This window comes from Trichechus manatus, unplaced genomic scaffold (genome assembly GCF_000243295.1).
Source record: "Trichechus manatus latirostris isolate Lorelei unplaced genomic scaffold, TriManLat1.0 scaffold00054, whole genome shotgun sequence".
NCBI classification, from domain to species: domain Eukaryota; kingdom Metazoa; phylum Chordata; class Mammalia; order Sirenia; family Trichechidae; genus Trichechus; species Trichechus manatus.
The window spans coordinates 3,457,654-3,476,915 of NW_004443990.1; the positions used below are offsets into that span (position 1 = coordinate 3,457,654).

The following is a 19,262-nucleotide window of genomic DNA, read 5'->3' on the forward strand; positions in this document are numbered from 1 at the left end:
AAAGCATGGTCCCCAGACCTCTACCCCTACTACTCTGTCCCTCGAAGTGTTTGATTGTATTCAGGAAACTTAACTTTGGTTTAGTCCAGTTGTGCTGACTTCCCCTGTAGTGTGTGCTGTCCTTCCCTTTACCTAAGATAATTCTTGTCTACTATCTAGTTAGTGAATAACTCTCACCCTTCCTCCCCACCCTCGTAACCATCAAAGAATGTCTTCTTCTGTGTTTAAACCATTTCTTGAGTTCTTATAATAGTGCTCTTATATAATATTTGTCCTTCTGTGCCTGACTAAATTCACTCAGCATAATGCCTTCCAGATTCCTCCATGTTATGTTTCACAGCTTCACTGTTGTTCTTTATCATTGCGTAGGATTCCATTGTGTGAATATAATATAATTTGTTTATCCACTCGTCTGCTGATGGGCACCTAGGCTGTTTCCATCTTTTTGCTATAGTGAACACTCCTGTAATGAACATGAGTGTGCATATATCTATTCGTGTGACGGCTGTTATTTCTCTAGGACATATGCCAAGGAGCGGGACTGCTGGATCATATGGTACTTCTATTTCTAGCTTTTTAAGGAAGCACCAAATCGATTTCCAAAGTGGCTGTACCACTTTCTATTCCCACCAACAGTGTATTAAGTGTTCCAGCCTCTCCACAGCCTCTCCAGCATTTATTATTTTTTGGATTAATGGTAGCCTCGTTGGGGTAAGATGGTATCTCATAGAGTTTTGATTTGCTTTTCTCTAATGGCTAATGATCTTGAGCATTTTTTCATGTGTCTGTTAGCTGCATGAATGTCTTCTTTGGTGAAGTGCCTGTTCATATCCTTTGCCCATTTTTCAGTTGGGTTATTTGTCTTTTTGTTGTTGAGGTTTTGCAGTATCTTGTAGATTTTAGAGATCAGACGCTGATTGGACTTGTTGTAGTCAAAAACTTTTTCCTAGTCTGAAGGTTGTCTTTTGACTCTTTTGGTGAAGCCTTTTGATGAGCATAAGTGTTTGATTTTAGGATGTGCTGCTCTTAAGAGAGGTCCCTGGTACATGCAAAAGGGGCATTTGGCCTTGTCATGAAAGGCTTTCTGAGGATGCAATAGCTGAAATCTAAAGGACATTATCTAAGCTGGTGGTTCTCAAGGAGGGGAAACCCTCGTGGCATAGTGGTTAAGAGCTACAACTGTGAATCAAAAGGTCAGCAGTTCAAATCCACCAGGCGCTACTTGGAAAGCCTATGGGGTGGTTCTCCTCTGTCCTATAGGGTCGCTATGAGTTGCAATGAACTCGATGGCAATGAGTTTCGTTTTTGGTTTTTCTCAATAGGGGGAGGGGATTGCCCCCTTCTCCCTGCAGAGATATTTGGCAATGTCTGGGTACATAACTGACTATCACAACTGGGGAGGTACTATTGGCATCTAGTGGGTAGAAGACAGGGATGATGTTAAATATCTTACAATGCACAGGACAATCTGCCACAACAAAGAATTACCTGGCCTAAAATGTCTGTAGCGCCAAGGTTGAGAAACCATATTCCAGGCAAAGGGAAAAACGTGAGCAAAGACCAGTGGTGGGAGACTCAAATATGGTCAAAGTGGTTAGAGCCAGATCATACAGGGCTATCATGATCATATTAAGGAGTTCTGGTTTTATCTTAAGAATGATGGGAAACAACAGAAGGATTTCAAGAAGAGGAGGAGCTGGGGGATGAGGACATTGTAGTGACACGCTCTATTAAAATTTCAAAAAGGTTACTATGACTGCTCTAAGGGGCATCAGATTAGAGGGGAGTGAAGATGGATATAGGTGGATGAGTTGGGTAGCTAAGTAACATAACTTTGTAGAAACTCCAAAGGCTGGAGAAACAGAAGGTGGTAGTAGTAATGATGTAGAAGTAGTAAAAAAAAACTGTTTATAAATGTTCATTATGGAGAAAGGAAAAGGCAAAAATGCAGGGTGCTACATGCACTGCCATTCCTCCAACATGTGGTTTGTGTGGTAGCTAGCTATGTGTCCTTCATTCAGAGTTCTCCCAAGGTGAAGCAATAATCTCTAAGAACAGATGCGTTCCTTGTATTAAAAAAATAAGTGGCAAGAATATTCCTTCCTCCTCTTTGAATGTGACACGTGGTAACTTATGAAGCACTTTATTTGTAAGGATTTAGGAAGCAAATTATTTCAGTGCTTATTTTGGCATACCCCTGTCTTTCCATGCTTTTAAGGCTAATTGTATTCAATAAATAAGCTGGAAAATAGCTTTAAAACATAATCCCAAACTGGAGTAATTAAATTTTAATGCACAAGTTATGATCCACATTTATAATCTGCAGCTTAGGAAGTAATAAAGCCAATGACCGGCTCCACTTAGTACAGTTTCAAGAATATGTTTTTCAACTGTGAATTTAAAGCCTAAATAGAAAAAATTATTATAAACTATTTTATTGTAAGATATATCATACACAGAAAAGAAAGAATATATAATGTATGGTTAAAAGAAGAATAACAAAACCAACAGTCATGAATTCACCACCAAATGGCAATTTTTTAAATACCAAAAATTTTCAGTTTTGTTCTACAAGCTGCTTTTAAGAAGATAAAGATCTAGTTAAAATTAAACAAACGGCATCTCAACATTTTCCACCATTGGGTAGGCGTACTATTAAATGAGAAGTAAACCTCTCTTCTTGAAACACTGAATAGAAATATCATATATGAAAGATTAAAAAACAAAAGTAAAAAAATTTGGTTTTATTTCAATTTAATAACTGACACTTTTCACATTCCAGTTGAAAGTTAATTCGATTAACTAAACAAAATGGGTCTTTTATTTACTGTTTTATCAAAGTAAACTCCATACTTTGTTGACATTATCATTTAAAACATATGCTAAAACTGGTCTTATTCACTTCTTAAAACTAAACAGTGGAAAACAAAAGCTTTGGATAGTTTAGCCTTTTAAAATGGCCTAATTTTCTCTAGTGAAATAACAGATTCATAACTGACATATTTTGGTAATATTATACCACCTTATCATCCCATCCCAAGATATTTATTTGTACATTATGTAATATTTCGTTAAGTATTAAAATTTGAAGTAAGATTTATATTTAAATCAAATGCAATAATGTATCTGGCATCCAATTTTGGTCAAAAGTCATAGCATTGTACTAAAGGACCATTAAACTATAATGATACATACATGTCTTTTAAATAAAGAAAATATCTTATTTCTTTGAAGAAGCTACAGATTCAAACCTCAAAGGTTCTTTTAAATCAAGAATTATATGGCTTGATACATGTTTGGCTTAAAATTACACAAGGATAACCTGAGCTTCATTCTTCCCTGCCATAGAGCAAGAAGGGACCTCTTCAACTTAACTAGTAACAGGGCAAAAGATTTTTGCTTTTCAAAAAATAAAAAGCTATCATGAAAATTTACCTCCAGTTCAGTCTTCACATTTCCTCCTATTAAAACAGTGATGGTATTAATATTAGTCCTTTAAAGAATTACTTACCCTATGAAAGCCACCATCTGCTCCACTATGTGTTTGCTGAATGTTACTATAACAAAGATTTTCTGTAAGAAGGAAAACCCCAGTTAAAATAAATATTTACTCTTACAAAAAATAATATACATTAGCAATTCTATCAACAGTTTAAAAAAGTGAAGTCTTACCTCAGAAACCCTATGGAGCAGTTCTACTCTGTCCTATAGGGTTGCTGTGAGTTGGAATTGACTCGACAGCAATGGATTTGGTTTTTTTTTTGGTACTCTATCATAATTTTTAAAATTACTTAAACATAAAATAAAATGCATTATTTGAGCCACAAATGTTACCTACTTTATATTTTAACCCTTTGGCAATTGTGGAACATAAAGTATCCCAACCACTTTTTATGCTTCTGGAGTTCTTTGGGAAGGAGGTGGCTAGATTTTAATGCCTTTAGCCTCAAAGTGGGAGCCCCTGAAATGGGTGAAACTCAAGAACCCTGAGCTGGAGCCTCATTTTTGTGTAGACTGAGCACTGTCTCAGGTGACACCTCCTGGATGTGTGAATTTTCTAAACTTTTGACAGGTTTGCCTTTATTTCTGTGAGAAAAGCCTCCTCACTATGTTTCCCAGTTACTATGTTCTCTTGAGAATGTACTTATCATGAGAATAAGCTATTCTTAGCCTTCATTCAGTAGTAGTGGCCATTTTCTCCATGATGCCATTCACTGTTTCCGGGTATTACTGCTTTTCTAGCTTCTGAACAGTAAATAATGCCTTTGCAATAAGGAATAATGCATTGCAGTGGTACTTTTCAAGAGACTCTGACTCCTATAAGTTATTCCTACCCCGCATTCACTCTTAGGGCCCAATCATTGCTTCCACGTGTAGTAGGTGAATGCACTGCTGTGAGTAGTTCTGCAGTATTCCAGGACAGCTGTTTCTGCTTCTTAGTTGTTCGTACTGCTTTTGTTATAATGAAGAATACATTGTAGTGGTAATTTTCCTGAGATTCCAATTCTTTTAGTTTTATTTATTTGACCTGTAAATACTGCTTTTGTAGTAATGAAGAACGCATTGTAGTGGTAATTTTCCTGAGATAAAAAATCCCTTGTCTCTATTTATTTGGGTTGTAAGTACTGCTTTTGCAGTAAGGAAGAATGCCTTGTATTATGTTTTAAAAAATTTCATGAGAAATAAAAGGTTAAGAAGAATGAAACTAGAATAAAACGTATGTGCAGTCATTGTCAAGTGCCTTCATGGTTTGCAAATTTTCAAAAAAAAAACAACAAAAAAAATTATTTTATCATTCACACATATCAGCAGGATCTATTACGTCTAGGGTCCGCTGGGACATATGTGATCCCAGATAATGGGTATCAAAATCCATAACTCATAACAAAAATTCTAAATTGGTCCTTTAATCAGCATGCCTTCCATTAGTGAAAACACATGGTATCAACAAAAAATTCAAAGCAGAAAACAATTGGGTCACGAAAGGGTTACAGATGTTTTTTTCCCAAGCATAGTTCCAGTCTTAGTAGGATGCATAACCATGTCTGAGGGAAAATATGACTCATGAAACCCAACACTGGGAGGGAATGATGGACATTCCACATGTTCACTGTATCTGAGAATGGTGTATACAACTAAAGTCCTGGGTCATGGGGTTCCCATATAGCTCCCCACTGTTGAAATTAAAGCTGACCACCCTGGTGACAGGGGTCCAGGCTAAATCTAATCCACAGGATCTTGAAAAGACTGTTAAGTTTCATAGATGGCTTTTATAGAAGGAGCCTGAAAGTTCCATTCCCAGACCCTGAATGATCTTGGGCTTTCAGAGTAAGGACAGAAGCTACCTATCAGATGTAGGAAATTTCCAGTTTGGTGTTTACGAAGTAAAAAAATCAAAAGCAGTTGCCATGGAGTTGATTTTGATTCATGGAAACCCCCTGTGTGTCACAGCAGAACAATGGCTGATTTTTTGGAAGTAAACTGCCAGGCCTTTCTTCCAAGGCACCTCTGGATGGACTCAAACAACCAACTTTTCAATTAGCTGCCAAGCACCTTAACAGTTTGCACCACATGAACCACATTAGGGAATTCCTTAACAAAGTACTCTCTATTAATTAAAGATGTTGATACCTTACTTTACCCACAAGTAAAGATATCTTTAGGGCTAACAGGTAGCAAATATTCTCAACTTGATCAACAAATGTTACATCAAGTACCTACTATGGACAATATAAGGCATTGTTAAGGGTTTTCAGGGAAAACAAAGATAAGAAAGACTTCTTTAATGCCCTGAAGATGTTTACAAACTTTTTTACAAATGGTAGAAAAGTATAAAAAATAGACTTAAAAATATAAAACGGTAAATGTCATTAGTGGTAAAAACAACATGTTATACAGGTTCAGAGAAAGGAGACGTCACATTTAATTGTATGATTAACAAAAAACTCAAAAGGTGATATTTAAGTTTAGCTTTAAAGGATGGATAAAAATTTTTTCATTAAATATGAATAATTCTGGGTTGTCATTCCAAATTCCTGATAACCAACACTGTACAGCTTTGTTATTGTTTGTTAAACAATTACTTTAGCCTATGCAACCAAAGAGGAGAGGAAGGAAATAAAATAAATAGCAATGGTCTTCTTTATATCCACCCATTATGAATCTCAGAGAAGTGATCAGGTTAGACTAAAGCATTAAGGGAGAAGACAGATAATAACATTTTCTTAAGCAATGCCCTAATCTCAACAGCAATACCGGCAGCTGTATGATGGATATACACAAGGAAATAAGACTGAATAAAAAAAGTTCACAGTACTTTTTGGTGTCTTTTTTTTTGTTTTGTTTTTTTTAAATATATATACCTTTTAATTTGAAAAAGATTGAGCCATCTCAAGGAAAAAGTCAGCATATAAATATATCAAACAGATATAAGATGGATAATGATTTTATAAATTATGATAAGCAAGTGGTATATGAAGATTACGAACCTCATAACAAGACAATTATGAACTAAATACAGACCATTTAGAGAGCAAAGCATTAATACATGGGGTCCTTCTAGTATCCATATTAAAGGCCAGTTACTTGGAGCTATAAATCTTTAACTAATAAACAGAGCTAATGGTTTTGCCTCTCAGTGATTTCACCACGAGTCTTCCCTACCATCATTTCCTAACATTCAAAATAAGCCAGTGTCTAGATAATTGCACAATTTCATTGCTCAAAAACAAAACAAGATTTTCTTTTATATGTAACAGCTTGAAAATTCACTGTGCTGGGCAAGGTCAAATACGCCAGACACTGAAGAACATACGTCCCACAGTCTTTCAGGCTGTAGGTCTGAAAGGAGATTCTACCAAATAAACAAAAAGCAAAGCCCACTTGACCACCTGCATAGAGGAAACAAGGGAGAGGGTTGCGGAGGATGGAAACAAATATGAGTGCTGGGAACTAATGGTGCCAGAATTAACAAAGAAGATACTATCTGTAGAGGAAGGATCCTTCACTGGAAAGAAGAATCTTAAACTGATTCATTCAATAAACATTTATTAAATATTTAAAAAATATTTATTCATTTAATAAATATTTACTGAGTGCCTATTTACTGGGTGGTACAAATGGTTAAGAGCTCAACTACTAGCTGAAAGGCTGGTGGTTCAAACTTACCCAGGGGTGCCTCGGAAGACATGCCTGGTGATCTGCTTCTGAAAGGTCACAGATTTGAAAATCCTACGGAGCATTTCTACTCTGCACACATGGGGTTGTCATGAGTTGGAATCAACTTGATGGCAACTAACAACAGCGGCTATGTGTCAGACACTACTCTAGTCTTAGCTAACCAAAAGACAAAAATCCCTGCCCTCAAGAAGCTTATATTCTCCTTTGTGCGTGGGTATGCACGTGTCTGGTGGCAGACAGAAAGGCAAGGAGGCAATAAATAAGCATAATCTGGTATGTGAAGTATTATGAGCTTGTCTTTATATTATTTGGAAGAAAGGTAATATCCTCCAGGGCCCTTCTACAGGTAGAAGATGTGAACCTGTCCAGTGGATCCAGGAGAAGGGAAAATCCTTATATAACATAAGTATGTGGGCTGATTTGAAATTTTTAGGGAAAGCTTAATAGATAGCAAGACAACAATAAAAATTAACAATGTTAAACAAGGAAGGTTATCTGTTGAGGAAAAATGGAAGAAAGAGAACCAGACGAAAATAGGTTTAATAGAGTTCAGAAAAACCTGTGTGTGGGGATTCTCCCCCACTATTATTTCAGAAATAGTTAAATGTTTATATTACTCGCTAAAATTGTTTACCCAAGGAATGAGAAATGTTTGTTGCCCTAAGCTACATCTGGATGTACATCAAGTGACATGCCTTTAGAAAGTATGTCACTATGATACAATGGAACATAGCAAACATATCCCATGGTCTCAGTTTAGTGAAGGAATTTAGATTCTTTCCTTTTGGTGACATAAATGGATTTTAGCCTTTTTTTTTCTCTCCCCTTCCATATGGACACGTGGAAAGAGCACTGGCTTTATAGATAACCTACAGGGTCTTAGGCAAGTATTTTATTTCACCTCTGTAACACTCAGTTCCCTTACCTATGAAATGTGTATAATAATCAACCTCATAGGATTATTCTGATAGTGAGATAAAAAATGCAAATTACCTAGAACAGGTTCTGATAAATAACTGGCATTAAACAAATTAGTTTCCTTCAGCATATAAATAACTTATGGTTAAGAAGACAAAGCAAAAGACTGGAAAGAACACTGAACTTGAGCCAAAAAGATTTGGGTTCAAGTTCCAGGTGTTAACTATTCTCTGTTTTTACCAGCTGCTATAGACTCAATACCAACTCATGGTGACCCCGTATGTGTCAGAGTAAAACTATGCTCTACAGATTTTTCAATGGCTGATTTTTCAGAAGTAGATCGCCAGGATTTTCCTCTGAGGTGCCTCTGGGTGGACTTGAACTGCCAACCTTTCAGTTAGCAGTTGAACACATTAACTGCCTACCTACTCTTGTAGGCAACTTATATATTAACCTCTCTCTAAGCCTGACATTTATAAAATGGGTCTAGTAACTCCTTTATCCCAGGAGTATAAGAATTAAATTACATGGCATATACTGATTTAAAGTGTGAAGCATTATACAAAAAAAAAAATTTATCATTATCATAACTTGAAAAAAATCTAATGACAATGTTTAGAAATTTACTAGTTTTGAATCTTCTGAAACGAAAGATCCTATGTTACACACCCTATCACTATAGGATACTTTTGGCCTAATAAATTTTACTACAATTTATAGAAGGTTACTACATTCAAGCAGTATATAGCAAGATGTATAAAGTTTATGGATTTCTAGAGAAGTTCCTGTTATAACAGGAAGGAATTAAAATCTGTTATTGTTCCTTAGGTATTAATACTTTCAAAAGACTTCAAAGAGCTAAATGATAGCTCCCATGCTCCCACAGAAAGAATGAAAAAGATTAACAAAAAAATTATCTTCAAATACATGGCAAAATAATTTATCATTCACTACAATATTTTATTATTTGAAAAATCCTCTTATGGTATGTGTTTTAAATCTTTACCAAAGTAACCAGCATTCCAATATTTAAAAACGTGTGTTCATTACACAATATATCTAATTTACATCAGGGGAAATAAATTCCTTGAAAGAGGAAAAATATATCCTTGAATTTTTGGGTGGCTGCAGAGGAAAGATGTGGCGGTTTGCTTCCATAAGGATTTATAGTCTTGGAAATCCTAGGGGGCAGTTCTACTCTGTCCTATGGGGTTGCTATGAGTCAGAATCGACTCAATGACGATGGGCTTTTTTAAATTATGGTGGTAAAGTAGAGGACAGACTCAATACACTGATCCCAAATCCAAAATCTAAGATTAGAAACTGGGCAGGTAGAGGCAGCTGAAGTTTTCCTGTTTCATTCTTTTCCAAGAATTGGAGATACAGAGGTATTAAGACACTTGGGGATAGATGTGCTTTTAATTATGAAGGGAATCATACCAGGGCAGAGACATTACTTCACTGTTCCTGCCTTTCCTTTGATGAATGTCCCTCTTTGTTGAAAACCTCACTGTTTAAAAACAAATTCCTTCCACATTAATTTTATTCAAGTGAGATTTGCCCCTTAGAAGGAAACAATTCATATCAGTCCTGGAAACACATATCTACTTCCCCTCATTTAAGTTCTTAGTCTCTTTTCTCTCCTTTATTACACAAATATACAGTTATCTTCAAGATTTTGATAAGCTGAGCAGCAAATTCTCACTTCTTTAACCACAACCCACATCTCCTCGGCCCTTCATAGACCCCTTTCTTCCTCATCCTCCCCCACACAAACATCTGGCTGGTTTTTGGTAAAGGATATTGGTGCCATGAGAGGAAATGCTATATAAAGTATGTGAAATAAAATAGTTATTAGTGAAAGGCAATATTCTCTCAGCTCGTGGGCAGTAAAGAAACGAGATTTTTTTTTTTTTTTTACTGTGTATATAAAAATGATGTGCTTCTTCCTATACAGGGACATTATTTTTGTTTGGTAAAAGTCTTGGATAAACAGTTTCAAAAGGCAAAAAATAAAATAAAATGAAGAAAGGGAAAAAGAAAGGAAGGAAAGAAGAAGGGAAGTAAGGAAGAAAAAAGAAGGAAAGAAAACAAGGAGAAAAATAATAAACGGATCCAATTTTCCATCAGGGACAGGGAATTCAAAAACCTCCAAGTGACGTTCCATGCCTTAATACCTAAGCAAGCTATCAACCAAAGAAGAACTAGTATCTTGAAATGATCAACTGAAATATGTTTCAGTCTCTCATCATCATTAGGCATGGAAGCAGAGGGTATAATTACCTGGATATGCATTTTAATTATTGCTTTTCCAATCAGGGTTGCACCAAAGAAGGTCCAGAAAGGTACAAGAAAGTGTCCACATGTTATTCCAGCCAGATCAAACAGAGGATTTGGAATCTAAAGAGAAAAAATAATAATTAAAATGGATTTCTATATATAATCAAAATAATAATTTAAGTTTACAGCCTATTGGTATGTGGCACTTAAATCTTGTTTACACTGCAAAGTGAGGCTTGGGTTCCCTGGTCAGCACCAGACTGTTCAGAATGAGGTTAGACAAGTATCCTAATGTGTCTATAAGCTGGATCTCATTCATTTCAGGGACTGTTCAATCTGTTCACTGCAACCCAGCTGTACTTTCGCTTGTATTATTTATGGTTAATGCCCATATTTTTCTTATCATCACGCTAGAACTGGATAAATCCAATGGATCTTTAGGATTTTAATCCCATTCAATGGATATTTGACCATTTGGTGGCTGTTTTCAAAGGTGAGGTATGAATGAAGAACGAATCTTAATGAGAAAACTGTGGCTCAAAGACTAACTTAATTGAGTTCACATAGGTATTAAGAAGCATAACTAGTTTATGAACCCAAGTCGGCCTAACTCCAGAGCCCATTCTCCTTCCACTATATTACACTATAACACACCTATAACTTGCTCAAATAATGGAGATCAATATTGTGAAATAGAGCTTCTGCATTAAAAAGTTAGATTATAAAAAACTGCCCAGGTCAGTAGATAGTAATTCAGAAACATGTATGTTTTGAAATCTCTCTATAATACTGACATCACATCAGAAACTTTGGGATCAAATGTCTTTTTTTTTTTTATTTTGGCCATTTGCTTTGAGTCACAAGATATACTCGTATTCTAGTACATAATGGAAAAAGGAGCTATGTGCCACCAGACAATAATTTTGTGAATTTTACTTATAATTACAGCTTAAATCATACCAACTAGGTACTTATTATTCTGACGAACTGTGCTCAGGCTACAAAAGAAAATTTTGATTAATGTGCTCCATCTCAAATACTTATTTCATTACGTTAGAAAAAGACCAGGATGAATAGTGACTCTTCAACCAGGAATGTCATTTTACAAATTTGAAATTTAAGACATTAACTAAGTTTTAGACATAAATGGCTTCTTAGTTCTCTGTATCCAAAGACATCCTTAACATAGCCACAGATATTTCCATTACCCAGCCAGGAGTTAACGTCACTTAAAACAGGTTTCATATGAGTTCTTCCTTGTAACTAATCCTTGAAACTTAGAGAAAAGACTACCCATATATAACTCTGTGGAAAGAACAAAGTCATCTTTATTTGGTTAACTGCACTTCATTATAAATTCTTCATTGGAAGGATGGATTTTTGTCTCTTTTGTTCTTATTGAATCAAGTCATTTAGGTCTGAATTCATCATTGTGTGATGAAATGCTTAAAAATCAATAAACAAGACATAAACCTATCTAACAGAAAATATTTAATGAGTAAGATGAATGATTAACAAAATTACATACCCAATAAAAGTGATAGCATTTTTGTTCATTTTACAGTATATCTTTAAAGACAAATAGGATCAAAATATAAATGTACTAAATAAAATTAAAAAAAAGTACTATTTATTGCAATTTCTCACTTTTAAACAATTCACTTACTGAAGCACAGGCCAAAATTCCAAAAAATCCAACCTTCTGTACTAGGTTTTGAACTGCCAGTTTAGCCCGGGAGGCAAAGTCCTGTGTAAAAAGAAGATTTCAAAACATTAATGAGAAGTACAAGGAAGAAGAATAGATGGCTCTTTGTAGAGTTTATAATATTAAATATCTCACAACCTGAAGGCATTGATTCAAATAATGAGTAAGATGAATGATTAACAGAATCAGATCAAGTTGTTCCTGAAAAGATGAAAATAAAATCCTGACAGATCATTACATCTTTAAAGTTAAATCCTTATCACATTTCAAAAATAACGCAGAGCTTTGTCACTTTGTTTTTAGAGTTCTCTCTGGATTATCTAGGGATGAACAAAGTATCATAAAGCAATTCATTATTTTAGAAATACTAGCCTACCACATCTCTCTCTGTCCTTTCCCAACTTGCTAGACTTACTCTCCCATTAATATTAGGGCAGGAAATCACAGGCTCTTAAGAAAGCCAATGAAGGCACCTCTGAAGATGGAAAAAATGGGTATGTGGCAAAAACTAACTCATTCATTACCCCAACAGCAAGATAGCACCCTACCTTTCAACAACCCTGTGGTACAAAGAAGGTATTATTATATCCAATTTATATATCCAATCCAAAACTGCACTCCAGATAGGTTAAGTGCTCAAGGTCATAATGTTAGTAAGGGACAATGTCAGGACATGATACAGTATTGTTGTTGCTGTGTGCCAACGAGTCAATTCCAATTCATAGGGACCTTAAAGGACAGAGTAGAACTGTCCCATACGGTTTCCAAGGCTATAATCTTTACGGAAGCAAACTGCCACATCTTTCTCCCATGGAGCGGCTGGTGGGTTCGAACTGCCAGCCTTCAAGTAGTAGCCAAGTGCTTAACCACTGCGCTACCAGGGCTCCTGATAAAAAAAATTAGGCATCTGAAATCAATGCTCTTTTTATTTCACTGTGTCACTTTCCATGCTAAAACACGTATTCTGCTGGTTAGTTTATTTAGGTGGTTTTCTTCCTTCAGTATGTTAATGCTACAATTATACATATATATTTTTTCTCAGACGTTCCAGTCTGAAATTTGACTCTAATTCTTTTCCTGCTTTGAAAGGGCACATACTCTAATTAATTGAAATTCCACTGAAAATAGTTGCTATGATAAAAAAATATTAGCTAATATATGAACATCTTTTTTTCAGTTTTCACATCATAGAATCTCTTTAGTTCAATGCTCTAATACACAACAAGCTTATCGAAAGGTCAGAAGATGATAGACAGAAAGGAAGAGCTACAGAGGAAAAGCTGCTGTATAAGTGACATGGGATTTAAGGAACTTCAGAGAATAGGAGCAGAAAAGCAAACTGGTTGAAAAGTGTACTTCTCTAATCCACAACACAATTTGTGTATTCCTACTTATGAAACACTTTGACAAATAATATTATATAGACTAGACCTAGCAGGTTATCACAATAATGAATACTGATAATGTTGTTTTTATAATACATTCTCCCTGAAGACTTGCTGACGATGGTGAGAAAGTTGAAAGGAATTAAACCAATAAACTATATTTAAAAAGATATTACATTATAAACACATCCAAGTTCGAATACACAGGCTCTCAACATTAGTTATTAGTTAAATTCTACAAAGCAATTTTGCCATTTTACAGTTTATTTCCAAAGAAAGGATTTTTTTTGGGATTAGTGTTACTATTTTAGAAGTATATGCATGCTGTCAAGACAAAGCAAGTCAATGTCATTAAAAAGCGGGGAGAGGGACTGTTTTAGATTAAGAGAGATTTAAGAAACCTAATAACTAAATGCAATGTGCTAACACTATTTGGAACCTGATTTGAATAAACATTTTCAAGCATGTGGGGAAATGTGATTGTTAGGATATAATTTGTTAATTTTTATGTATAATAATGATATAGTAATTGAGTCAAATATTCTTATTTTTAGAGATACATACTAAAAACGCAGAGATGAATGACATGCCTGGTATTCGCGTTAAAATACTTCAGGGAAGGGGGCATAGAAAAAGGAGAAGATGAAACAAGTATAGCAAACTATTGTTAACTGTTAAATCTGGGTGACAGGTATATGAATGTTCATTATACTACTTCATTTTGTGCATGTTTGAAATTTTTATGATAAAAAGTTAAGGAAATTCACTGATCTAAATTTATAGCACTAATTTAATATGCCAAACAGCACTGACAAAACCATAATTACACAACTGTTATATTAATTCCACAGGATAAGGTGCAGAGATAAGAAAACATGAATATTATTATTTCAAAAATCAAGACAATTATATCAGATTTAATATTTTTGAACAACTGAACTACAAAGGTGCTATTTTTCTATTGCATTAAGTGTGAAATACTGACTTTTATTGAGTTAAAAACTGTTTAAGAATATATAATATTGAAATTAATTTTCCTACAAGCTTATTTTTAAAACAAACTACACTTCTATTTCTTTTTGACAATTTATACAATTAATCCCCAACTTACTAAATTTGTAATTCACTTGAAGCAATATAATAAAAATTGATAACCCATAACGAATAGAAATGTTTTAGGTTTATTAAATATCAATAGATACTATTAGATTATTAGCCAGTTATAATTTTTTAATTACTATAGCCAAGAATTAAAAATGTAAAATCAGAACAATGCCTTCCTTTACAGCCCTTGAGCAAATCCCCTTTAATGAGAGGCAAGACTGCACTCAACTGCTAATAAAAAGTAAAATGAACAAAAAACCTCTACAAATTTTATCCTAAAGACAACACATTTTTATAAACGAATCCTTCAAGTCAGACAAAGGTGGAAACATTATTCTACTATAGCACTTATGTAGTTTACAATCTATAAAATTGTTTAAAAAAAAAGTTTTTCTGCATAAAATTATGTAGATATGAGCAACAAAATGTTATATTTAGAAGGTGTGGTATACTTGTTTTCTTAAAGGTAATTTTCAAGGTTTTAGAAACTTATATTTATCTAAACCAAGAGACTAAGATAGTGCCATTATTTCAAACTGATGGCATTTTCCTACTAGATTACACACACACACACGTGCGCGCACACACACGCACACACACACACAAAATTTTAAATTAGAAAAGCGGCATGATTATACCAATTGTTTATGTAAAGAATATAATGATTAAACATTATGCAAACCACCCCATATACAAAATAATAAAGATATTTAAGGCTACAATTTCAAGGAATTAATATTTTTAAGACTATCCTGAGAAAGAAATCAACTCAATTCACTGAACATTATTAATAAAGTAGAATGATAAGGAGCTATTTTTCCCCTTTGGAACAGAGTCTCTTTATTTAACAGAAATTAGCCAAGAACAAAGGAAAACAGACTCCTTGTTCTTTCAGACGTCTAGGTGCCCATCATCAGTTACTCTTAAAGGTGCTTTAAGTATCTTTATTTGAGCAAAAAGAGTTAATCTTTCTAAAAAAGTTAATCAGAAATCTCCTTTTACTTCTTTTTTTTTTAAATTTGAAGCTGGCATGTCTTACAAGGAAAACAAAAGTGCCTTTTTAATGGGGAGTTTTACTTTTTTTAAAGACTGAAAGGGATCTGCTGAAAATGGATTTCATAAATCCATTATGTGTTTAACAACGCACAGTGACCATGATACTTTCAGTTCCTATAATTTTCCCCCCAGATCTTTCACAACATTCTCAGAATAAAAATTACATTTATATATTAAACAACCCATGAACATTTATTTAAACTAAATTAATATGAAGTCTACATACTTATTTTCATTAAAGGAAACCAAGAGTAGGAGAATATGCAGTTTGAAGAGGGGTATGTTCTTAATTCTTCCCTTGCCAGGGTAACGAAAACATAAATCAGGGAAGCACTGTATTAGTATTTGCACCAAATATACAGTCTTCTCAGGTAGTTAAAATAACTTATGTTTATATTTCATAAACACAATTTAAATTAAATTTATTTTAAAACAAATATTGCTGTTCTTTTTTAGGCCATCAAGTAAAGTAAATAGGACAACAACAGAAGTGCACCAATGATAAACAACAATATTTTAAAGAAAAACAGAAGGAAAAGATTAACAAAAAATTAGTACATTAGGTACTGAATGTTCAAGTTAAACAGAAAAGGAAATTAATATTTCATGCAATGGTTTTGTTGTGTTTGTGGGAACAATGTAGCAAGTTCAATTTGATTACTTCCTCAATTGTCAGTCTCCATTTTCTCAAAAAATCTGTACAACTAAAAACAAATTCCTTTTAATAGTTTCATTTCTCTGGATTCAGATTTCACAACTTAAGTGCTAAAGAAAGCTTCACTGACAAAGTTTCTCAAGATCCACCTAAATAAGTAGCATGCATTTATAATTAGTAATCACATGTTATTTTCAACCTTTTTTTCCACAGAAATAAACAAGCTTACATGTAAATAAAATTACCTCCCTCTTCCCATCCATAGTTCGTATGTAACCAATCACGATTCTAAAAGAGTGACACTAGGAGCATTTTCCCAGTGGCTATAAGGAGACAGATGAAGGAAAGTTACATTATCACTCAAATTTCAAGGATTAATAACGAAAACCACATAAAGCCATAAAGTATGGCTATTGCTTCACTACTGTTGCTTCAAATTTCCTTTTCCTAAGAGATTTATGATTTAGGAGGAAGAGACACTGCAAGTCTAATTATAATTAGCTTGCAAAGTACTAACTGAATCTAAAGATATCAACTTGGGTGTAAATACATGAAATAACAGCTATCTTCAAATGGTAATGGTAAATTTTTTTCATTTTCATGATGAATAACCATATGAAAGACCTCTTTAAAAGCAGAGAAAATCTCTAAAGATGTTACATGAATGCAACATTAGTGGAGATAAACAAATATTTGGTTGATATCTTATGAAAGTTAGAGTTGCCTTAGAGTTAAGGTAATGGTAATAGGTCAGCTGTTTTATAAATTACCTGTTTTCTTAACACATTATAAATTAAAACTTCTGCTGAGCTACTGCTCCTCTTGCGTTTGGTGTCAAAGCTGTTCCACAGCCAATATGAAAATCCACAGGGCAACTGTTTAAATAATCATCCTTCGTGTATACTGGGCATTTATGTTAAAATACCCTATATTCGTGAAGCTCTTCTGCTAACCTAAAAATGACCTGCTGGTTCTTCTGTCCTAGTCAAATATGCTGCGCCAAGCAAGTAAAATTCTATTAAGCAGAAATGGAACTAAATAGTAATGATGACTTAACATTATAAGCCATTTCAGCCTAGTGGACAATGATTCTGAAATAGCTCCTTGTTATTGAGACCTTAATAACATGTAATTAAATATTTTTATAATGAAATCATATTACTAATAGAGACTAATACAACTAAATATTATCTTCATAAAAACCACAAGGTAACATAATTCATAATCGCTAAATTTTTTTCCTTTTGAAAACAACCTAAAAAGTCTCTTAATTACCACTTTCTGCCCATTATTAGGGCTCTATGAGATAATTTACATATAAAAATATAGAGAATTAACTCATGGAATCCAAAGGTAAAAAAATATTTTATCTTACTGTTGACTCCCTCAACAATACCATTAAAGTAACTGATTAGGTTTTAATATTGCATACATGAGTACTGGTAGGTCCCCTTTAAATAACTGAGGTATATTTTTAAAAGAGTCACACAGCATTTACTCTGTTTTTCTATTACAGCGTAATGGACTCAAACACGCTTATGGGGTAAAGACTGTAGCTAGGAAATAAATTCTAGAATTACAGGGGAAAGTAGGGATTATTAGCTTGGTGAAATAAAGTGATTGCGACAGTAAGAAAGTAGCTAAAAATTTCAAATTACTACCTACAGGACACTGGATTGCAAAATGTACACTCATTTACCAACAGAAGGTGATCAGAACTGAGTTGTGTAACTACTCATGGAAATGAGATGCTTTAATATCCAACTGATGGCTTTTACAGTATTAAATCAGAGATGATCACTGGAATTCCTATGTATTTGGAAATTAGGGTAAAAGTCTATATAATGTTGCAAGCAGAATATATCACATCAATAATATTTTTAAAAAGGAAAGAAATTTTATTCTAAAAATAATTTAGAGATTTAGAAGTTTTTAGAAGCAATTATGTTATAAAACATGTAATACAAAAATTAGACATTACATCTATCAAAATCAAAGAAGGACCTGACTATTCTTTGAAATAATAAGAAACATTTATTTGGGGAACTAGCTAAATTTAGTAAGTATTGAAAAACCAGATCCAATTAGAAGCCTGAAAAGAAAATTAAGATTTTTCTTTCTGTTCACACTCATATATTTCTATTACGTAGTATATTTTTATTTGACTGTAAGTTGTGAAAAGTTAGTGGGCTGCAATAGCATCTTGTTGTTTAATGAAGAGAATAAAAATGTCAGACCAATGCAAGTGATTAAGTAAATACTGGTTCATGAAACATTTATTCAGTCACACACACACACTTAGGTTCTGAGTTGTGAAGTACAATTTATTTTGTATTGTGGGCTATAGTAAAAAAAAAAAAGTTCAAAAGCCATTGATCTAGAGGTAATTGTGCCTGTAGTTGGTTTTATGGCACTTCAACCAAAATACGCTTTTTAAAAATTTTGTGAGAATTGATCAATAGGATTTTGTTTTACTTACAACAACACATATTTCAGAGTTTTGTGCCAAAAGTAGGAAGCTATCAACTACTCCTGGGTCAAGATCAAGATTAAATGGATTTCTGAATGTAACGATACATTTCTGCTATGAAATTTACTTTTGGTGTGGTGGCAATAATATTTTTAAAACTGAGGTACAAAATATACATCAGAGTATATAAATCTAAAATGTACACCTTGAGAAAATTTTATAGTGAACACATCTTTTTAACCACCATCCAGATCCAGATACTGAACATTACCAGAAGTCCAGAAACAATCCTGGCAGCACTGTATTTATTCCTCCCCTCAAAATAACCACTATCAGTGCTTCTATTGGCATAGATTGGCTCTGCCTATTTTTGAAATTTATATAAAAAAAATTACATAGTATGTCCTCTTTTGTGTCTGTTTCTTTTAGCTGTTCATGTGATTTATCCATGCTGTTGCATGTTACAGTAATTAATATGGTGTTGTTGAGATAAAGTTTTCTATTGCACGC

General features: G+C 33.9%; 1 protein-coding gene across 1 annotated transcript in view; it reads right to left on the reverse strand.

Moving 5' to 3' along the window:
* Window positions 1-19,262, reverse strand: part of VMP1 (vacuole membrane protein 1) — a 119,978-nt gene that overhangs the window by 18,186 nt on the left and 82,530 nt on the right. Inside the window, exons 8-10 of the mRNA XM_004377856.3 lie at window positions 12,044-12,124; window positions 10,381-10,497; window positions 3,512-3,573 (exon numbers count right to left, since the gene is read on the reverse strand). Of these exons, the coding sequence (XP_004377913.1) occupies window positions 3,512-3,573; window positions 10,381-10,497; window positions 12,044-12,124 (260 nt within the window). The remainder of the gene's footprint in view (window positions 1-3,511; window positions 3,574-10,380; window positions 10,498-12,043; window positions 12,125-19,262) is intronic.